The 24030-nt window shown below is 42.5% G+C and overlaps 1 protein-coding gene across 5 annotated transcripts in view; it reads right to left on the bottom strand.

Moving 5' to 3' along the window:
• Positions 1-23272, bottom strand: part of smarcd3b (SWI/SNF related BAF chromatin remodeling complex subunit D3b) — a 62410-nt gene extending 39138 nt beyond the window's left edge. For 4 of the 5 annotated variants that reach the window (XM_006794995.3, XM_006794996.3, XM_035909662.2 and 1 more), the window contains exon 1: positions 2637-2985. In XM_006794995.3, coding sequence (XP_006795058.2) covers positions 2637-2714 — 78 coding nt within the window. In that variant the 5' untranslated portion in view covers positions 2715-2985. Of the gene's footprint in view, positions 1-2636; positions 2986-22926 lie in introns of those variants that run through there. The other variant, XM_035909661.2, reaches the window with a different exon arrangement.
• Positions 23273-24030: the final 758 nt, after the last annotated feature.

The following is a 24030-nucleotide window of genomic DNA, read 5'->3' as shown; positions in this document are numbered from 1 at the left end:
CAGCCAGAGCCTCATCAAGGTTAATTGGTCTGTTGAGAGGACACACTCATCTGGCTCATCAATCACCTGGTCCATTGTTTCCTAAAGTCGGTCTCCGGGCGCAGGGCTTCGGCTCCGCAGCCCCTCTAATGACCGCTCCTGTCAAAAAGACAATACCTCATCTTGTTTCGGTGTATAAATCTCGCCGTGTCGCTAAGCCTGACACCGGCCCTGATTAAAATGGAGTCAGCTCTAAAACCCAGGACTTAAAAGGGTTTCACAAACATGCTTTATCGAGTCGTTTTGACCTTCCCGGTGTACTTGAGGCTTTGGAAGAGGTGAGAGTCAGTTCAGCTGGATGATGATGCAGATATTTAGGACGATGGCACCCCGGCTCGTCTTTAAGGAGCTGGAAACACTTCTGATCAACTTTGCCTACAGACGTGACGCACAGTCCAGCTTCCCACCACACGTGCCTGCGTCTGTGGACAAGCAGTCATTGGTGTGACACGAGTTTCAAGTCTGCTTGTGGTCCACGAACAGACCATAACTGAACACACACTTAAAAAGTCCCTATTTACTCAAATCCCCAAACATGACGACAAATATTGGCTGGAAAGCCTCAAAATGTTTCTCGGCGCACTCACGTTGTCATCCAAACGTTCATTTTAAAGCTTTTCTCGAGTAAAAGACTCAAATATCTAAATACTTTTTAATCACAGACAGCCGGCCCATTTACTACAAATCACCAGAGGCCTCCAGGTAACACTAGACCCACGTGAAGGGCACACAGGGTGCTCCACAGTGAAGAGTTTAAAGGAAGGAGTGGCGCCAATGCAGAGATCGTCCAGCAGCAGCGCATGCAGCAGAGTAGCATCACAGTGACCCAGTCACCTCTTTTCCACATGCGTGCACCTCAAGCAATCCTGCGTCCTCAGTCATGCTCTAGTTATCAAGTTTTAAACTGTACAGCTATTAAAAGGCAAGCATCATTTCATCTTTCGAGGTTTCTCCAACCCACAGTCGGGCTAATTTTTGTGATTTCTTTAGTAAAAAGTCTGTTAGTTCTCCACTTTCTCAACAACGTAAAGATTACAAAGTCTTGTAACCTTCTTAAAAAGCTGTTTCAGAATCTGAGTAAGGGTGAAGCTTAATTCATCTTTTTCAGGAAGTTAAAACCACAACGCAGCTCCAGAGTTAGACACTCTGCAAACGATGGGTTGTGACGTCCTGAGAGGAATGTAAGAGATGGCGAGATGATTAAAAATGATTCTTTTTCTCTCTTTGCTGTCATTTTTATTTTTGTGTATGTCACAGCGAGAGTTTGGCCGCATGTTTGTAGCTAATCTTTCGCCTCGTTTCCGGTCGTCTTCTGTTGACCGCATGAGAAAAAAAATGACAAAAGCTGATACTATTAGGCGGACAACACAATTGTAACATGGGCGGTTTGATGATTTACTGATTTTAATCACCACAACATGAGTTGAATTCATAAGAAAACGATGCCTCATGCTTTGGGAAGTCATGTTCGGTCGTTTTCCTGTGAAATTCTTGGTTCATTCATTTTTATTGTTGCTATTTTTTCTCTTATGGGTCAGTAAACCACAGAAATCTTTTGTTTGGAAGTCTTTGAGCGCTTCGCTGCGCTATTTCTGAACACTTCAGTGCAGGGTGGATGCGGCACAACGAGATAAAGGTCAGATAACGCTATCTGTAAAAGCTACCTTATTCCCCTAAAAGGCCGATATCAACAGATACATCAGTGTTAGCTGCTTAACTGGAACAGGAATTGATGACAGGTAGATTGAAAAGGTCGAGTCACTGGCACAAACTGTATCCACACTCGAATCAAAGTTCTAACTACAAAGTGACGCTTACAGATTTGTTTTTTTCACCCTCGAAATGCATTCGTCTCCTCACCAAAACAAACCACTACTGAAGCAGACTTTGTGTGCTGCGTGTGGTTAATGGCAATAGTTGCTTAACCTCTAAACCATGAGCAACACTTCACTTGACATTTCATGCTAGCTTTTGCATGAATGGGCTGATTGTACCCCCGCATCATTTCCGGCATGGCCGCCTGCCTCGGCTCCGTCTACGATACTACATCGGTTTGTCTCGTGACCTCACAGGTTCAAATTGTTTCACGCCGCCTGGAAGGCTGCTCCGGCTTCGCTGTTTTGAGCGGACTCGTCATTTCCCCCCCTTTTTCTGTCTGTTACTCCCAGGGAAGCATGCTCAGTGAGCGCCTCTGTTAGCCAAAGGGGGAGCTGGCTGCTTTTCGCTTCTACTGCTGCTGCTCAGCTTCTATTTCTTTTCTCTCGCTCTCTCTCTCTCTCCTTTTTTTTTTATTTATTTATTTTTTATTAGGGGGGTAAGAAACCCTCTTCTCCACATCCTCCTCCTGCTCCAGCCCCATCCATCCATCCACGCTGCTCCACTTCTCGCTCTCTCAAGCTATCTCCTCACAGGCTGGGATCCAGGGGGCTGGAAATAACCTTCACATGGCCAGCTTTACCCAGCTATCTCTCACACACAGACCGCCGCTGCTGCTGCTGCTGCACCAACTCATGCGCACACACACACACAGACACACACACACAGATGCATGCCAGAGCCCAGCTCCCTTCACGGGAATGACGGACAGCGCCACTCACCACTCCATGGACCAGGAACTCAAACAGTTTGCTCTTGGTGGCTTTCCTGGCTCCCCCCGCCGTCTCCTCCATAGCCATTTGCTCAGTCCCCTCCGTTCACCCTGCTATGTCTCCCCTCTCCTTCTTTTGTCTTTCCCTCTCCCTTCACCCAGCCTCCTGTTCCCCTCCCCTGCTCCACTTTCCTTCTCTTTGTGCTCTCCTTTTCAGCACTGCCTGTCCCTGACTCTCCTTCTCTCTCTCTCTCTCTCTCTCTCTCACTGCCTCGCTAGCTCTCTCTCTCTCTCTCTCCCTCTTCCCTCCCTCTCCCTCTATTTTGAATGTGCAGCAGCCCTGCCAGCCTCTCACTGTGTCTAGCTCACTTTTTAGTTGAGCTGCCTTTCAGGAGCCCAGGAGGTGGAGGGGAGGGGGGAGAGAGAGAGAGAGAGAAAGAGAGAGAGAGAAGCTGTGTGGGGGTCTGGCAGGGGGGTTTCAGCCAGCCCACTCTGCCGCTCCCCCGCACAGCTGTTGCATTCCAATGGTAGATAAGGGCATGCGGTGCGGCCAGGCTGCCGTTTGGGGGGTGGGGGGTAAACTCAGTTAGCCATTTCTCTGCTGCAGCACCCCCCCTCCCCCGTCCTCCCCTCCGGTGACCAACCGAGAGGCCACGGTCAGCACACGCAGAGCTCCGACTCTGGGCTCATTCTCAAAAAAGGACATGGGGCTCTTAAAGGGGCCACGCTTGCATATCATTACCACATGTGCGCACTGCCACATATGACGTTCTGGTGATGAATATAGGAGTAGGTCGATGCCATTTCCTCAACTCAAAGCAAGACCACTCAAGACACACTTGAGTATTTCTGAGCGAGCCAACGGGCTCTGGAGCCACTTCGCAAAAGGGGAAAAAGGCCACGTCAAGAGCACCTTCATTTCCTGCCTCCCTCTGCCGGCCCTCGTCAGGGTGCATTCACAGGTTACAAGTGTTTCCTTCAACTCGCCTCATTAGCTTTTACCTTTTACCCAGTGGTGTAGCCAGAGGCTACGCTCAGGCTGTAACAAACAAAACAAGGCCGGCCTGCACAGCAAGGTGACTGTGTCTCCCCGCACGTGTAATAAGGTTGTGTTGTGATTTCTTCCAGGTCGCTTTCTGAAGCTTCCTCAGCAAAAAAATGCAGGGGAAGGCGACAACGCATTCGTCCACTGAAGGTCACAGAGAGAAAGAGTAACACACAGACGGCTGCTTTGATTTCAACATGACATGCTGACACACACACACACACACACACATTAAAACGCCACACAGGTCATTACTCTGACGCAAACCACGCCACGCTGAAGATTATGAGTCTTTCAAGTCAGCTTCAGCTCCCCCCCCCCCTCATTCTCACACTCCCCTTCACTTGGCCGTCAGATCAGAGGAGTGAAATATTCATGAGGTTATCTGACTGACAAAGGGGGCAAAGTGGGGCATGTTCAAAAAGGCGGCTTGGCTTTGTGACAAAGGACAGCAAACTGTCACCCTCCTTCTCCTCTGTTCTGCTGAAAAGAGCTGAACGGCATGTAAGCAGCCAATTAGCACGCAACGTGCCGGCTAATCATCACCGTAAAGCGACGAGCTCGATCTTTAAAAAAAGGAGCAAAAACTCTTTGGTTAATGCGGGAGCTCAGAGGTCGTGACCTTCTCGAGGATGCACCCAGGCCTGTTTTAGTCATCTGCATTAGCTCTTATGTGACTTAAAGCCACCGTTACTGAGGGTTAGTTAAGCAGCAGCAATCCATTAAAGAAATAAAAATAAATTCAAACACATGCCCCTCGAACTTCCTCAAGCCTCTGATTACTGGGTTATTGACAGATAAATGTTGGCCCTCGCATCGGCCGCTGACAGCTTGGTGGTGACACCTGCTGCTGAGATGAGTGTACTGCTGCAGCCATTATTTCAGTCTGGGAAGGTTTTGAGGAGGGGAAAACCTTCCTTGAATTATATATTTTTTCCTTTTAAAGCAGCATCAATCGACTTGCATTCTCGCATCCCGTCAGATTAACCTTTAATTACCTGTGTGGACTTTAAATATAATAATCGCACTGGCGTACGAGGTGTACGTCTCAATTTCCTGCAAGGTCAAAAGCTCAAACCCGCCGAGCTTATCCGTGCAGATCCAGGGATTGTGCCAATCTCCCGTTTCTCCAGCAACAACACGTGGGCGTTGAACGATAACAAAGAAATCTAGCAGCTCGGGCGATGTGAAAGGAAGCCTCGAGCGCAGGAGTACCCCCTGCTGGCCCCCCATCAGCTCCCTCACCAAAGCCAGTCAGTCTCACCAAATGGTAATGTCCCAGTGTGTAGCAGGGGGGGGGGGGGGGGAGTTACAGGGGGTAAGGGAGCCACAGTAGTGCTATTAATGCCCAACAGGGGGAGCAAACAAGCAGGCAGGGAGGAGCCGGCTGTTTGAATGGGAAGGAGGGCTCCATATTTAGGGTCTGGCTGCACTGAGGATAAAAACCCAATGATGGCAATCAAGGGACATAAGGTAGAGCAAAATAACTTTTCTGATAATCTGTAATGTCTGGAGCCAGCTTCCAAAAGAGGATTTCATTCCCAAAGCATCTCTTCAGAGGTTTTAATCATTCTTCACTTCCTCATTCGGCCACATGAGGGCATCAAAGAGCTCACCGTATACACAGTGCAACAGAAAGCAACAACAATGGCCTGTTTCTGCTCCTGCAAAGCCAACAGCACCACTGTGCTGCTGTACGTTCTCCTCAAAGACGGCCTGGGAGAAGAAAAATATTAGAAAATTATCTCGGTGTATAAAACAGGATGCGTTTAACCCTGCAAGCTTTTACAAAACTTTCCAAGTTGTTCGATTTACCCATCTTTCTCTTTCTAAACTCTTTAAACATTTGCCACAAAAACGACTCAGGACAAGGGGCAAACAACGATTAATGAATTATTATGTTGATAAAGATACCAACTGATTAACTATCACGTGCCATAAAACCTCAGAGGAGGTTTATTATAAGCAGAAAAACAGTTTATGGGTTTTTTTTTAAGCAGTAAAAATATAAGGTGGGGTTGAAAAGGAAAAAAAAACATGTTGTAGTAAATCCACATTTTCTGTTATGACAAAAAAGCAATGAAAACCATGAAAGGATCGCTCAGCGAAGCACAAGCTTTTGTTTTTTCTTAAGGGCAACTTATAAAAATCAGCTCTGTTCAACTGCAGCCGTTTGAAAGAGGTTTTTACAGAAGTCTGCAGTGCTGTGGAAAACTGGTTTTAATAGGGTGAGCAGCAGCCAGGGGCTGTCAATCAAATCCACTTTATTAACTGATCATCAGTAAGTGTGAGCGCCTCTTTAAAAGCTAAAGTTGTGGCAGCTTGTTAGTCTGGTGCATTCAGGTGTGTCAATAAAATGCCACAATCTTCCCAGCAGATTCACCCATATGTGAAACTGCGCAATACTCAGAGTAACTGCAAAAACAGCACAATTAGAAAACTTCGAAGAGAGTCAAATGTGAGGCCATCTCTGCCACAGCTAAAGCCCAAATTTGATCATACAACAGGACAGTGATCCCAAGCACAGCAGCACATCTACAGTCAGAAAAGAATCAAGGTGCTGCAACGACCCAGTCAAAGCCCAGACCTCAACCTGATTGAAAAGTGCCGATGGGACCTGAAGAGAGCGGAACAGAAATGAATGTCCCCAAACTGGGCATGTCCAAAACTGGGTAGCTTTTGGAAAAGCATATTTGAAACCATGTCCAACATATTTGGTGTTCCAATTGCACCCTGCCCGTTTATAGCTATTTTTGGGGTGACGCCTTGTGATGCCAGTCTTTCCAAATCACACTCTGATCTTCTGGCCTTTTGCACTCTTTTGGCCCGTAGAATGATATTATTGAAATAGAAAGAGCCACTTCCACCTGTATATGGGGAATAGGTTAAGGATGTCATGTACTATACTCAGCTGGAAAAGATCCGCTACACTGTAAAAGGTTCGGTTCGGAGGTTTTATGACACATGGCAACCTTTTCTTACTTACTTTGAAAGATTAAGTCCGGATACTATCGCTTAATGTGCGTGTGAGTGGGGTTTTTTTTGTTTTGTTTTGTTTTTTCTTTTTCCCTTGCTGTTGTTCATTTATTTTATTATTTACTTTGTATCTGTAATTTTCTTTTATTTTATCTCTTCTTTCCTCTCTGGCTGGGTTTTAGTTACACTGTTCTGGGTGGGTGGATGGGTGGGGGGGGCACGACTGTTTGTTAATATTGCCGTAATTGTTGTTGGAAGCAATTCTTTGTTCAATAAAAAGACCTTGATCAAAAAAAAAAGAAAGAAAGAAATGAATGTCCCGAAACTCAATAAACAATGAGCGTTTTAAAGAAGAGTGGGCCAAAAATCCAGAAAAACTTTAATAGGTCTGTGAAAGCTTCCTTTGTGACATGACTGTACAGCATCTTAGCGATGATAAAAAAAAAATAGGTTGCCATTAGTGTATTGATGCAATTTCCAGCTTTATATATGTATTTTTTGACTCTACTAGAACAGTTTCTATGATTCAGAATTAAAAGAGTTATCTTATAGCCCTGAGCCTGGTTCTGCTAGAGGTGTCTTCCTGTTAAAAGGGAGTTTTTCCTTCCCACTGTTGCCAAAGTGCTTGTTCATAAGGGGTCGTCTGATTGTTGGGGTTTCTCTGTATTATTGTACTGTCTTTAACTTACAATAATAAGTGCCTTGAGGCAACTGTTGTTGTGATTCAAATGCTATAGACAAAAACTGAACTGAATTGAATACTGGGTCTTGATTAAGGCCCTCAGTATATAAAAACAAGCTTTTTTAGCTCCTCCCCCTCTTTAAGCCAAATGCCTTCTGATTAGCTGACCCTTGCAAACAACAAGTGGGCTTCTTCTCTTACAGCCACAGCATATTAGGAATATCCACTCTAGCTGACATCACGCAGATCAAAGAGGAAAAAATGTCTTAAATGGAGCGTTCAGAGCCATGATTTTGTTATTATGTTTTCACCCGTTCAAAAGAAAAATCTAAAACTATCTATAGTCAAAAATTCAGGTATTAACATAAAATTCTGTCTTACTAATTCTGACGTCTGAGAACGATTTAATTTTCACAAGTATATTTGCAGTGGTGGAAACAAGCTTTCTTAAGGAGCGGCCTATCACTTCCTCACACCCTGACCTCAGTATGTCATGCAGGATAAGCTTATTATAGGCATCCATCACTGTTACAGTAGATGAAAACTACAACAGGTCACCTTTAGTAAGAGAAAAATAATAAAATACTGAAACATCAGCTTTTTCTCGCTACACCGACAGCTAAAACGTGTAGCATGGGACGTCACCTTTTCTCAACTCAGTCTCACCCACTTTAAACCAATGAGACAAAGAAAGAAAACACAGAGAGAAGGATCTCCCTGAACTATATCTGAACTAACATGGCTTATAGTTTTATGTAAATACAGGACAGCATCGCTCAGAGTGATTCAGGAAACCGTGTCAGGGCTTTTAAGGCTCTCAGTGTGAAAAGGTTGGCAGCTGTGGGTGTTTATGATCAAGGCTACAAAAGTTTGAACGCAGAACAAGTGGATTAGATATGAATGTAGTCACATTTTTCTTTCTCGCTTCGGCGAGAAAAGCTCGCCGAAGCTACATATACTTGATTTCTTTGCGCTTTTTAACCAATGATGTGAAGCAAAAGGCTGAGAGAAAGAAATACAGACAAGAAAAGGGGCGATTTTGCTGCTATGTGCAGAAAAAGCAAAGAGTGAAATTGGCACCGCCACTGAGGTATAACGTACAGCTCCCAGTGGCAAGGTTTACATACCAGAAGCCACGAACCTGCCCTCGTCAACATTATTGCCACAGACAGATGGGGCGCACTAGGGGGAATATAGACCGGGCACGAAGAAAAGTCTCACTCCCTCCCACCACTGGGCCCCTCTCCTCTCTTTCTTCAGTTTAATAGCTGCAGACAAAACCCAGCTCAAGCCGCTTAAAGGCCAGAGCTCTCGGAAAGCCACTCAACAGTCATCAGCCGCCATCAAAGGGACTGTACAAAAGCTCGCAGCGCTGCACCTTCGCTGAAGGGGGGATTAGAGAGAAGGGAAGTACGTTTTGGTACCGAGTCCTTGCAGCTCGGCATATGTAATGAACAGGAACCTGCAGAGAAAGAGAGAAAAGTCTCCCATGACGGCTGAAAATAATGGAGCATCTGCTGATATTTTTGTGATCAAAGTAGTTCGGCACAATACACTGTGAGGTGAAAAACGTCGGCACAAAGCAGCAGCGTTCCCATGGATATTTTTTGCCACTAAGGCATGTTAAGCACCGAACCTTAGAAGCCGCAGATAAGAAGTTTAGGGTCGACCTTGGCTTTCGGGGGTTGTTTGGGACAAAGCATCTTTATCCAGACAGCGTTTACGCTTCGGCTGCTGAAGAGACGCCGTGGGAGCAGATGGGAAGAGGACGCAACAGTAATGAGCCAAGTTTCCCCGCAAGCGACAAGCTCCACACTGGGACGAGCCTGCGGCGTTACCTGCCTCGGGGTATTTCCTGTTTGCTGTAGCCATGACAACGGGATAATCTGCCTTGTGTTCAGAGCTAACAGCCAATCCGGTGAAAGCGACTTCGCCGACTTCAAAAGTGGAGCAGCAGCTGGTGAAGCGCGAGAGGAACCATTTCAGATCTTAAGCTGTGAAACTGAAAAGAAAGCCGAGTTTTAGAGAGAGAGGGAAGACTTCGGCTCGTGTTAGTCAGCGGCGAGGTCAGCACGATCAGCTCTGACACAAGCATACAGTGAAAAACAGCCGCTCAGTATGATTAAACCTCGCCAGCTCCCATATAAAATTCCACAGGATGAAAAATAAAGCTGGCAGGATAATTCCCCCCCTACTTCAAACTCTCCCTCTCTCACTGCTCCCCTTCCTCTTCTTTCCTTCTCTGCATCCAAGCTAAGTGTTAGCCCTGATCTTTCAACACCACTCCGCCCGTGCAGGACGGGACACGGAGACGACAGAACGAGGGCAGGATCGTTACGTGCAGGGCAGAGATCAAAATCATGGATGAAGAGCAGAGTCACATCTTTAAAACTGGACCCACTCCTTCAGTGGTAGTTTGTACCTCCAATATGCAGACATACAGCTCTAATTTCTAAGCCAGCTTCAATAAAAAGTATTATCTAATGTGAATACAGTGCAAAAAAAAGTCTGATTTGTGAAAAGGCAATTGCCTGCTAAACCCTAATAACCGGCTGTTCCACCCTTGGCAGTGAGAACTGCAGTCAAGCATTTGTGATAACTGTTAATGAGTCTTTCACATCGCTGTGGAGGAATTTAGTTCCACTCGTCTTTGCAGTACTGTTTTAATTCAGCCACATTAGAAGCTTTTCCAGCACGAGCAGCCCGTTTAAAGTCGTGCCAAAGCATCTAAGTCAGATTTAAGGCTGTACTTTGACCAGGCCACTCCAAAACCTTCAGTTTGTTTTGTCTGTTGAGCGATCAGAGGTGGATTTACTGGGGTGCTTTGAGTGCTCTTGAGCTTCGAGGCACAAACTGATGTTCAGATATTCTCCTTCGGGACTTCGGGCAGAGATACGAACTCATGGTTCCCTTAATATTGACAGCTCTTCCAGTAATTGAAGGACTTTTGGTAGGCTGGCCACCTTTGGAAAGGTTTTCTCGCTGTTCCAAATTACTCCATTTGTGTTTAATAGTTCTCACTGTGGTTCACTGGATGGTTTACATCCAGACTAATAGCTGCTTCACTTTGTCAGACAGGTTATATTTAAGTGATTTCTTGATTCAGCTGTGCTAGCAGTAATCAGGCCTGAGAAACTGAACTTAGCCTTCCAAACAACTTGATCATTCACAGTTAATTTATGATTTAATAACTACCTGTTCACATAGGTCCAGGTAGGGCTGCATAGCTTTTTTCCATTCATAAATTCAATCATCATTTGGAGACTGCATTGTGCTCAGGTAATCTTTGTCTAATATTAAAATTACTTTGATGATGTAAAACATGTAAGCGTGACAAATATGCAAAAAAAAACAAGAAATCAGGAAGCAGAAAATGCTTTTTTCATAGAACTGTAGGGCTGTGCGATATGACCAAAATCTCATATCCCGATATAAGAATTCTATCGTCCCGATAACGATATAAATCACAAAAATGTAACATTTTCTCTAAATTCTGTGAATCTTGGGCAGCTCGACTTGCGGGAAGTGTTTCCAGCTGCGTGTCATGTAGCTGGAGTCGAGTGTTTTAATCGATGCATGAAACGATAAATTTTTAGACATAAGTTGTAAATTTTTAGACATAAGTCCGTAAATAATCTGCTCGTTCACGTGATTCAGTTTATTTTGAAAAGTCTCAACAGGATCTTGAGCTTTATTGTGAAAGGTTTATGTGGAACATAAACAAGCGGACACGCGATGCTGTTACCGTCGTTGTTGCTAACCACAACGCATAAAAACAGGCGCTTGTCCGTCCGTAGTGTGGTTATATTAAATATAAGAGAAAGAGAGAACTTTAAGAAATTAATATAGCCACTACAGTGACCATCAAAATGATGAAAAAATATTGCTGTAAACAGTTTATTTTGCGACACCACGAAACAAACGATAGTGTAAAATGAAACGATAGACGTTTTTATATCGTCATCTGATATATATCGTTATATCAAACAGCCCTATAGAACTGTATCTCTGAAAAACCAACAAATTTGTTTAAACCTTAAAGCTGTTCTTAGGTCAATTCCAAGGCCTGAAAATTAATCAAACTTTAATCATAACCTAAGCTTTTAGTAATTATTTTTTTCATAGTTGAATGATAATAAAAAAAAGTTCAAGGAAATCCTCTTTTTCCCCACAGACAGGGAGTAGATATGTTCAATAATCACAATCTCAGTAATAACCAAAGTAAAAAACTGATAAATCTATTTAATATTTCGCTTCAGCTTGTATAAACTGAAGCAGAATACTGAAAATAAATAGAATAATAAGAATAATAGAATAAGAAATAGAAATGAAATACATTATAATCAGTTATTTTTACTCGGACGGTTAGGAGTTTGTGGTAAGTGACCTTCTGGGTTTTAAATGATTGACGGGTTTTTATTTTTAGAAAAAAAAAATCAATGTTTAGCTCTGTGACTCGAATGCAGTGGTGACACACGAGACGACGCACACTGGGGCTGATGTGCTGTACGGTTACATAAAAAGCAGCTAACACAGTCGTGTTTCTTTGGGCCTTGTCATCCATAGAAACAGCTCCTCGGAGGTCAGGTGATTTACTGTTGTGGTGTGAGTGAAGATGAAGTCCGGGTCATATTTTACAGAAACTTGTACGTTCCTCTCGGAGGATTAAATCAGTGTTTTGGTGCCTTCAAATCCACATGGCTTACTGTGGCTCATGTCACTGTGACAGTTTCCAGGTGATGCAGGATAATCAAAATACAAGTTCAACACAGCCAAATTTCTTTGTGTTAGATGGCTAACAGTAGGAGATAACGGGTATCACGACGGTGGTTAGCAACGTTCTCTGTTAAGCCAGGCTCTCTGCTTTTTGGGTGCTCGCATAAAAATGGGGCATTTCAGGCAATATCCATATCTTTCTGCCCCACAAAACGATCCCCGTGAGTGCCACCCCCTCCAATCAGAGGTACTATCGGATGATGACGATAAAATGGTGAATATAACAGCATAAAACATGTAAAAGTTAAATGCAAAACTGTTGCAAATAAGACATTAATGCTGCAGAAAATAATCTATCTGGTCATTTAGCCTACAGAACAATTAATATTTTAATTCTGAGTTAATTATTTTAAGGCTGCGTGCGCTCCCGACGCTGCTGTTTGTTTCTAACATGATGGCTGCACGTTAAAGCTCTGAAACTTTAAACTGGATACATTTAAACATTAAAGCTTACAGTTCCATAGCCTGATAGAGGAGACGGGGATATGATATATTAGTTTGTCAGCAGATCAAAGGGAAATTATTTTATTGACTGAACAGGTATTCTTGGTGTGTGTTCTGTGTTCTAGCAGTTAAAAGGCTTGCGGATATAAAACATATTTGCCCAGCAAATAAATTATATTGTGCTCCAAACATGCTGGAAATAAATGAATCGCTTCCAGATTATTTTACCTGAAACTTGAAATGTACCCTGAGGTTATGTGTTCATCATAAGTTACCATGGTGATTTAGCCAGGTAAAAAGAAAGCCGCTTTCATGTCACGAAAAACTCGACACAGTTGGCTAAACCATTAATCTGGCTTTATAGCATACCTCTCTGGACTATGAAGCCGAACTAGGAGCTTACTGGTAGCCTGGCTCAGGTGTTCTCTCCTCAATACACACACAAAAAAGCAGTAATAATATAAATATGTACTTTTATATATATTTTTTCTTTAGCATTCTTTAGGTTTAGGTTTTTCCTCCATAAGCATTAAAATATGATACAAACAAAGAGAGCTTATTTGATTTTTACTTTGTAACCTTACATTAAATGAACCTTGCACAAAATCTATGTTTTTATATTTATTCTTTACTTTTTCTCATGCTGTTAAAAACAAACAAACTGTCGTATGCATGTCTACACATGAATTAAATGCAATTTCAATTGTAATCCATCAGAATCTCATGTCTTAGTGGCAGAGCTGTGACATTGATACATCTGTTAACTTAAATGAGCTCAATTTCATTAATTACAGCAGCTAAAAAAAATGTTGCTCTCAGCTCATACTTTGTGATCTAAGTTTTTAAAATCAGCCACTCTGCTGCAGGCGGGCGTATCCATCACCGGTTTTTGCGTGTGCTCGTAGCTAGGTCGGTAAACCTTGAGTTGACTCATCCAGCTGTTAACCACCTTAGTCTGATTGATGTTGATGTCAGGATAAGTGAAGCCAGACAAGAAAAAAGACACCCTGGGTTTTTAAAACTTGTCTTGTAGTACAGGCCCTGTGTAATTATTACCACCTTTGCAAACCAAATCAAAAGGCCCACACTTGATTTTTCAATCACAAACTTGTGAACTTGTATCCAGTTGCCTTTCCCCTCTCAGGCTGTTTTAGCATAAACTTATAAAATATTTTTAAAAATCACTTTCAGTTTCACCAGCATCACAAATGTTCCTCACTGCTACAATACACGCAATTTCCAAAATACCAAAACTTGCACCATCAACCTATCAGCAAACTGGGAGGAAGCGATGGTCCATGCCAATGGCTATATAAAAGGTCAGTCACAGTCAACACTGGATCTCCTCTCAGCAATCCTACCTTAAATGCAATTCCCGAACAGAGATACACAAGTTTCTCTGCGACTGGCATTGCCAATCACAGCTGTCATTGTGACATTACACCGCACTGTTACAGCTTTACGTTAGTAATTAAAATCAGCAGAAAGATGACCCCTTAAACCCAAATCAGTGTGATAAGACCTACTTTAAATAGAAGAAAGCATCTCTGAGAAAAATGTGTCTGCTTTAGTTTGAGCACCTGAGATGATATCATTTAGTGCTAATGACTTGAAGCTTGAACATGAAAAACATGAGCATCAGCAAGGATTTCGACTGAGAAAAAATACAGTCGATGAAAAACGATGAAACTTGATCCCAGATACTGACGAGACGCACAAGAGAACGGTTCACGCTCACTTTTGTCTGACAATAATCGCTACGAAGAATTCCAGTCTGGTTTCCACCAACTACACCTTTAACCATTCTCCTCTTCTTTGATCCAAATTTACACTAAATTTCATAACATTCTTCTTAATAACCTCAGTTGGAATCACTGGTCTGATCCCAGCCACTTCCAGTTGCTCGGTGTTCCCCAAGGATCTGTCCTGGGGCCTCTCGTTTTTATCATCTGTAAATCGTGCCCAGAACTGGATTTGGTTAAATATCTTGTCAATTTCTAGACTTCGTTCTTCACCTTTAACCTCATCTCATCCATAACCTCACACTTTTCTGAACTTCTACACATCAACACACCTGCTGACACTCAGCTCTTCTTTCCTCCCACCGATCAATCTCCGCTGGCTCCCTCTCCACTTTCAAATCTCGTCTCCTTAAATTCACATACTCACTAAAATCATTTATACTGTGAACCTGAAAACACTTAAGAACTCCTGCACATTGTCTCATTTACCATTAATACATTTATTTAACTGGTTTCCTCCCAACTGACCATCATCAGGTAACTATTATATACTGTAATATATATTGTAATTTAAATTGTAACGTAACTGTTTTGTTTATTTTATTGAGATTTTTGAGAACCTCGAGAAGGTGGTGTTCCCAAAAACACCTAAAAATAAATAACATGTATTATTATTATTATTATTATTGTTGTCATCTTAACATTGTTGACTGACATCAGCTTATCAGCAAATATTATAACATTATGATGAAGATGGTATTTTGTGCCAGGCAAAAAGAAATCAGGGGCAAACCCAAACTGTGTTGATCTAATTATTTTTAATAGTAACATTTCTATTAAATTTTCACAAGCACTGCATGCCTGCTAGACACCAAACGAATCATCATTTATCTAAGTAAAAATGCCAAAATTCCCAAGGTTTAGCTTTCCCAATGCAAGGAGTAAAATTATTCAATTATGCTAATGACTGAATATGTTTGGCTTTGGTCAGATAACACCCTTTTGTTAGGAACATTGCTAGAGGCTGAAGTGCAGTTCTGCTATTTTCTAACTGTGGGAATAGAAAAATCATCAATTAATTGAGAAAATAATCAACAGATTAAATGATTACAAAGACAATAACAAGCTCAGCCTGTCTGCGTAAAACAAATACATGTTTTTCTTATTTATTTTTATAAAATCATTGCTCATGCACCTTTTATAAGAATTAAAAGCTTTTGCAGCTTCATTGTGAAGATGCACACGTATTGCAGCTACTTTTAAACCAAACTCTACAACAAAGAGTGCTGCAGTATTGAGCGTTAACATCTAAATGGGTCAACCAAGCGCTCGGCGAACTGTAGCACCATTAGGACCAAGACAGTTTGTCTCAGAGCCGAGTGCACAATCTCATTATCTGCATTATAAATGGGTTTAATATACAACCGAAAAAGTAATATACAACTGAAAAAACAGTACGAAACCAAGCTATGGCTTTAGGTAAGATAACTATGATTAAATAACACTGTTATAATCTGTTGGTTGCAATGTGAAATCAGGTTACAAAGCGCTCTACTTAAAATGCAAAAATCTATAATCTGTGAAAATGACACAGTGGAGGTTTGCAGGACTATTTGAAAATGGTGTTTATGGGTTCAGTGTTGTGGCTGCAGACATACGGCGTGTTTGTGTGTCTGCTACAGTGCAGTACTGCAGATATTATCACAGTACTAGTGGCAAAAAAAGTGCTAAATTTTTATGAAAACCGTGCAAATATTAACACACATTATTTTATATGCTTAAGTTTGTTTTCTCAACTTAAAGTTGACCTATTGAGCTCTTATTTTCCATCATTAATATATAGTTACGGTCACTTTGGTAGGTGCATCCGCTCAACTGCTCATTAATGCAAATATCTAATCAACGCATTAAACATGTAGACACAGTCAAGATGACCTGCTGAAGATCAAAGAAAAGTGATGATCTCCAGGCTTTACAGAGAATGATCTGAAAAAGGGAAAATATCCAGCAGCTGTCTGGGAGATCAGAGATCAAAGGAGAATGACCATACTGGTTCAAGCTGATAGGAAGGGAACAGTAACTCAGATAACCACTTGTTCCAACCGAGGTATGCAGAAGAGCATCTCTGAATGAACAACATGTAGAACCTTAAAGCAGATGGACTACAGCAGCAGAAGACCACACCAGGTAGGAACAGAAGTTGGTGTCACTGACATGAAGCATGGATCCATCCTGTTTCGTATCAGCAGTTCATGCTACTGGTGGTGTAATGGTGTGTGGGTTACTTCCCTGGCACACTTTGGGTCCCTTAGAACCAAATGACCAGAATTTAACCACCATGTCCTGCCCGACTGTTGTTGCTGATCACGTCAGTCCCTTTATGACGACAGTGTACCCATTTTCCGATTGCTGCCTTCAGCTGTGTCACACAGCTCAAAGACTCTCAAACTGTTTTTTTGATCATGACAACGAGTTCACTGTACGCGAATGACCTCGACAGTCAAGAGATCTCAATCCAATACTGCACCGTTGGGATGAAGTGGAACAGGAGATTCTAATTATGTATGTGCAGCTGACAAATCTACATCTATATGAACCAAAATCTCTGAGGAAAACTTTCAGCACGTTTGTTACGAACTTGCATGTTCATGTGTTTGTTTTGTGCAGGTGTTATGTCTTTTTATGTTAATTTAGCTGTGCCAGGGCCCTGCTCCGATTGGTGCATGGATACACTGCAACAACATGACTGGTTCCAGCTGGAGGACCCGCCCATTAAAAGGAGGCTGGAGCGCTACAGCGGGAGAGGACTTCGCGTTTCTCCTCACGACCCAGCAGTCTTCCTGTGGCAGCCGCTGGCTGCAGTGCGTTTGAAAGTTGTGGAAGTGGAGTGGGTAGGGGTGAGCTGCCGTTTCTTTTGATCACCCGTTTTTCTCCTGTTTTGAGTTAGTTAAGGAGGTTAGACTCTGTCTTTATTTTTGACTTTGTTTTGGTAAGGTCAGGGGTGCGGGATTTGTGTAGATTTGTTTTGTTTATTGTTTTGGCCTTGGCTCACCCTGAAGTGTTGACACTCCCGTTTTGGTTCCTTTTTTTTTTTCACATTGTAAATAAATCACATTGAAACTAAAGGATTTGTTTCTTGTGGCTGCTTGGGTCTTGGGGGGGAAGCGAGTGCCTCACTCATGTTATTGCCTGGCCCTAGACGGGTCGTAACAACGTTGTTGAATCTGTCCCTCGAAGCATTCAGGCAGTTCTGAATGTAAAAGGGGTCCAATTGAGTACTAGCAAGGGGTACGTAATGAAATGCCAAGCAAGCACAAGTAAATGGCCGTGTTTTATATAATGAACGCAGCATGTGCACAAGTAATCACTCTGAACCCAAAGTCCTTGAAATCGATGTAAATGCTGTGTTTCAAACAGAGCCGATATGCCTAACATGCACATCTAGCCTTCATGGCTATGGTGTCTGCGAGGAGCAGCCAATCAGAGGAAAGCTGACTGAAATGAGAGGAAGTGAATAGCTTGTTTCAGACAAAGGATGCATGAAGGGGCTACACCAAGATCCTGTATAGGATAAATAGGGTTGTTTTGAACTATAAATCATGCAAAGCTATTATCGTAGAGTCAGAGAAGAAAAATATGGAGCTGAGGATGACACGACGCCTTTAAAATGCTGGAATACACAAAAGAGTTGTTTTCCAGAAGCAAAGATATTCAAATTGTTATCAGATAAAACCATTAAAAGAAGCAAATCTTCATATTTCATCTGAATCTTCGTTTTTTTGTTACATTTTTCCTTGAAAACCTGATCGAATAATCATTACAAAAGTACTATTGAATGAAATCAATCACATTTCTAGGTTTTAGTTTAAGCGGACTTGAGTCCAGGGCAACAAACACCCATTGAACCAGCACATTCCTCTCCAGCCCAAAAAAACAGAAAGAAAAAAAAAAGCAAGTGCTCTATTGTTAATTTATCCCTACAAACAACACAAAACACAAAGCCAGGGAACATTTAATTGGGTGACCTACTATTTGGGAAACAAAGCCAAATGTGTGTGGCTTCCAGTCTGTCTAATCAATCTCACGGCTGGTGGAAAAACAGCGTGATAAATAAGTTTGAGAAACTCTGGAGGTGAATCCACTCAGCGAAACATTGATTGACCTCGATGAGCGTCCCAAACTAAATTTCAAACATCGCTGAACAAAGTGACTGGGGTGTAAACGTGCGCGTGTCCGAGGTGGGGGTGGAGGAGGGGGGGAGTCCTCCCGTGCAACTTTCCTTAAAAAGCCACGTGAAGCATTCAGCAGACTGTAAAAGGAGCCGATCCTCTGATCCCCTATCAGACCTCAGAAGCTGTGACGGCACCTTGCATACTAATAGGACTGTTCTCCGTTCTTTACACTGAAGGGAATATCTGTGCCAGCAGCTGGGTCAGGGAAGACTGCAGTTTGAAACTGAGCTATTTCAGTCCGTTTTTTCATATACCGGGTGCTGACAAGGACCAGCCGTTTCTACAGCGAACGCCACGCTGCAACAACTCCATTTATAATAAAAATCGAGTCGAGAGTAGCTCAAAAGCTTCCTATACCATCTCGAATAAGAACGAATGGGTAGGACATTCTTCCTCAGCCACATGGAAACCTAATGTATATGCCATATGGAAAAAGTCTGCTGGAAATATGAATGGGATCACTTCCAAGAGACTAAACCTATGGAAAATGAACACGCAGGCAGCCGCTTTCCTAAATAACAGCCGTTATGCAATATTCTTTGTTGTCTAATTGCACCCAAATGCCTGCGTCTCTGTGGTTTTTTTCCTACAGAGCATCAAAATGAAGAGCATCTGATATCAGCAAGCAGCTGAGTCACCAAGTCCTTCATAACTCCAGAGAGCTGTATGTGAAATCAGAGTGGAGCGGCATAAATCAACACATTTACAGCTATTATGCAAACCGCTTAAAACCAAGTTTTAAGGCTCTTCTGAGCTTTTTCGCTTTATTGCCTCCCAAAGTATCCCGTCGAAGGAAGAATGGCGAGGGCGATGATGTGATAGGGAAACTGATCAAATGGCTTAGTTTGCTTTTTCAATTAAGGGTTGCGAAACCTCGAGAAACTGAAATGAAATGATACGCAAAAAGAGCAGCGTAGTCAACAGCCCATGTGCAATTTATAAGGTTGGAATTAAAATGTGGTGACTAGACAGTCGGCTCGTTTTTAAAAGACATTTCACAGAAGGACAGAAGTTCAATTCATCTTCTACATTTCTCGGGTAAAAATAAAGCCACAGCTTAGCTTAGCATAAACAGGGAAACATTAAAAAATGGCTACCTAGGATCTATCCAAAGATAAATCCATTTAGTAGACTGATACACTGTGGTCATAAAGGGATGGACGTGGTCAGCAAAAACACTCAGTCGGTACTAAGAGGCCCAAAATGTGCTAAGAAAATATCCCCAACTCCAAAACACCACCGCCATCAACCTGAACCGGTGGTTCAAGGCAGGATGGATCCAGTCTTTCATGCTAATGAATCCAAATTCAGACCCTACCATCCGAATATCACAGCTGGAATCAAAACTCCAGCTGTGACCAGTCAATATTTTCCCAGTTTTCTATTGTCTATTTTTGGAGAACTCAATTTAAATTTTATTGTATTTATATAGCACCAAATCCCAACAACAGCTGCCTCAAGGCGCTTTATATGTTAAGGTAAAGACACTACAATAATACAGAGAAAACCCCAGCAATCGCATGACTCTTTATGAGCAAGCGCTTTGGCGACAGCTGGGAAGAATAAACTCCCTTTTAACAGGAAGAAGCTTCCAGCAGAACCAGGTTAAGGGAGGGGCAGCTGTGTGCCACGACCAGCTGTTCATAGCTAACAGTGGGGGGCACTCAGAGCGGTCTTCTGCTGCTATAGCCTATCTGCTTCAAGGTTCAGAGATGCTCTTCTGCCATAAACATAAACCACCTTTCTCCCTCATGCTCAGTGTGCACTTCCTCTTGACTGTGGCTGCCATGTGATTGGCTAATTACATCTCTGCATTAACAAGCAGCTCAACATGTTTATCCAAAAAGTTTGCCAGTGACTGTATGCTTGGTTATTAATCCATAAAACAACAACTTCAGCCAAAACTGATGCCGCATTGCTGCTCGATACGTACTCAATTTTCTCTCAGCACATGCAAAAAGGACTACGCTGCTTCCTTTCACAATAAAAGTCTTGACAAATACACTGCATAACTGCTGCAGATAAAAGGGTTTGTAGAAGTGTTTCAAAGAAATTTCTATTTAAATATATATTTAATTTAACTAGTTATTACATAGAAGATGAGCTTTTCTGTATAAAAAAGGCACATTGTTTTCTGGTTTTGGTTAATATACGGATCTAATTAAGCAAATAAACTCCATCGTGGTAAAGAATTTCTATGAAGCTGATTTTGTGCTCCATGAACAAGAATGTTGGCTTTAAAAAAAACAAAACACAAAGTATGAAAAATTAATTACATCTGTGTAAGTATTCATCAAATTGTAAAAAAAAAAAAACCCCAAAATAAATAAAACATACTAAGAGAGAAAAATCTACTTAAAAAGATACGTGAAAAAAGCAAAAATATGAAGTATAGAGCGTTACAGCATTGATATAGATGAGAACACAGACATCTGGCAACAGCAGGAGACTAATTTTAACCCAACACCTTCAAGAAAACCAGTCTTTCTAATGTGTTGCAATCTGCTGTGATGACAGGAAGTACATAAAGTTTTGCACACATGTAAAACGAATCAGTTAGTGACAGTCCTTTTAGAAGCAAGTCGCAGCCAGAAAAACATGCAAACTTTGGCCCCAAAATGTGTTTTTCCAAGCCTTTTCCTCTTGGCTGTTATACTTTGTGTACCCTGTCTCCTCCTTATATAATGTCTCTGGCTAAGATTAGCTTGAAGCCTGAGGGCAGGTGGAAACGGCAGCATGCACCTTGAAATCTGTACAGCTTAAAAAGAAAAAAATAACATGTACGTAAAATCTATTTGGAATGGAATAAAGTGGCATTTACACACATTTTTGCTCTCTCATTGACCCCTCCAATTAATCTACACTACCCACCACATTAACCTTTGTAACGTGTGCTACACTGACCACACCTACAGCCAATGTAGAATCACCAATTACCCCAGTATTTTCAAACTAATTCTGACAGGCCAGCTGCTACTGAGGCTAAAAATAACAGAGCATGCAACACAATTTTTATCAATTATTAAAATAAAGATCCCAGATCAATTTTAGTGATACAGAGGACAAACTCTTTCTTTATATAGGTTCACCCTGCAATATATATCACCTGGCCATCCACGTCTACCTGCAGTGCCTTGGGGCCCGCCCCACAGTTTGAGAACCACTGAGATAAACAAAGGCACAGCGAGAATGTGCAAACTTCTCAAAGAAAAGCGGTCAGAAGATTCAGGAACAGTTCGATATTTTAGGACATTTCCAGCATCCATATTAAGACAGGCCAACAGGCTTCCTGTTAAATTGGAGTTTTTCCTCCCCACAGTCACCAAGTGCTTGCTCATAAAGAATCATCTGACAGTTTGGGTTTTTATCTTTACTTTGCAATATAAACCACCTTCAGGTAACTTGAATCACATTTAAGAGACAAACATGGGAGTGGTAACTGTCCTAAGCCAGATAGCATCAATTATTTCACTCTAAGCTGCATAGAGGTGAATGCCTTAACTATGTTGGCAGACTCTCCTCAAAAAATAGAGAATTTTTTTTTCCTCCAGATGAAATGTTGCTGACTGCAGCTTTAATATAAAAATTTGATTTTCCTTGGGATCAGCAGAAGCAGATCTGGCTTCAGCAGCTGTACACCCCCAAATCCCCCCCCCCCCCCCCCCCCCCCCGCTCTTGAGTGCACCGCAGACTGCCAGCAGATTAACACAGTGAAACTGAAACTTTCTTCTTTCTCCCCCCTGCACCGGACACACTTAGAGAAGCAACAGCACATTATATTGTTGTTTCAAAGCGGGGTAACAGGGGGGACGGAGGAGGGAGGGGTAATGGATTAAAGGCATGCATAAAAAAGAAGAAGAAGGCGAGAGGATGGCAGGGGCTTCGCCGTGCATCCCATCTATTACTCCCCAAGTGTCTGTTTCTCACACCAGTCAAGGTTAACAAGCCGAGCTGCCTGGTGTCTGCGTGTGCTGCAAAAAAAAGAAGAAAAAAACCAAGGGAGGGGGTGGGAGGTGGAGGTGGAGGAGGGTGAGGTGCTGCAACTACACACTGTGCCGAGTGATGATGCAGACAGGCTGAGAGAGAGCCTACAGTCCCCCCCTTAAATATTGCCAACCACATCACGCTACATTTCTACACCGAGGCTAAAATCACCACGAGGTGGAAATTGCAGTTTCCCTGGTTTTTTCCCCTTCTTTCTGTTTTTTGAGGCTCACAATAAATTGCGAGACGAGGTAAAAAACTCCGGTGCGCACTAATCCGCCTGCGCCTACAGGATGAAGCCTAAACGCATAAAGAGTAGTTTTAATGGTGGATGCGGCTGGCAGAGCAGCGGAGACTCACTGTGGGAATAAAACAAACCGCGCTAACGTATCGCGAGGTAGCATAAGCGTCATCCATACCTTTCTCTCCATCACTGTGCGCTTTTTTTCTCTTCCCTTTTTTCTTTTCTTTTCTCTTTTTTTTTAAGGGCTACTCAACAACGGCAACTGTAGGATGTGTTTCTGTGGAGCTGTCCGGTCCGACGCGGCGTGGAGCTGCTTTTCTCCCCTGAACTTCCTCACGGGCTTTCACACAGCAGTAAGCGTCTCCCCCCTCGATCACTCCCCCATTACTGGACAGCTAGGCGACTTATTAGCGCTGGCCTGTGGGACGCCGAGCCGGGGATGGAGCCAGAGCCAGGATTGGTGAAGCCTTGTTCGGAAGGGAGCAGGAGCGCAGGCGCGGTCTCTGCTGGAGAGTCGATATAATGAAAAATTACCAGTGGCAGGGAGTGTCATCAAATTATCCTCATCTCTCGCTCTCTCTCTTTTTTATTTTTTTATTTTAAGGGAGGAAGGGAAGATTTTTATTTAACCCAAAGCGCACAGTGAAATGATTTCAGGTTATCCTGCTCCAAACACATGCTGCACATGTAAATGTAGTGCAGGAACAAAAGGGAGGGAGGGGGGGGGGGGGGGGGGGGGGATAAAACCGGTGCACTACAGCAACAAAGGAGCAGCAGCACCACCAGCTCCCTAACCGAGAGAACTGTTCCACTTTCTAATGAGAAGCCGTCGATAAAGAGGCTGTTAAGTTGTGGCTAATTGCTGTTTTAATGGATAATTGACTAATGCTTCACGCGGCAGTTACAAGTTATCACTTCACACAATTTTTTATGCCAGAATGAAGATTTATGAATGAAATGAGCCAGATTTATAACACATGTGGTGGATATACTGTGGCAGCTCATTGTCCAGCTCTTACCTCTGACTTTTGAACTTGATTCTTTATAATATTGGACTTTCTGTGTAATTATTACCAAACGTTTTGTTCTACTAGCTTCATTTGAGCTGTAAAATATTCATGAAAAATGACGCTGTAAAATGATTTAAACAAAACTAGAAAGGCGTGCAAAAATCAGAATTAAGAGGAGAGTCTGCGGATTGGGGACTGTCTGTGTAAATATGCACTCGTTTGCATAAAGTGGATAAAGCCAGCATAAATAATCTAGTTTTATTTTTAGC

The sequence above is a fragment of the Neolamprologus brichardi genome, chromosome 9 (assembly GCF_056152115.1).
Source record: "Neolamprologus brichardi isolate AB-2024 chromosome 9, ASM5615211v1, whole genome shotgun sequence".
Taxonomy (NCBI): Eukaryota; Metazoa; Chordata; class Actinopteri; order Cichliformes; family Cichlidae; genus Neolamprologus; species Neolamprologus brichardi.
The sequence above is the reverse complement of the archived record's forward strand: the minus strand, read 5'-3'. Positions and strand labels throughout refer to the sequence as shown.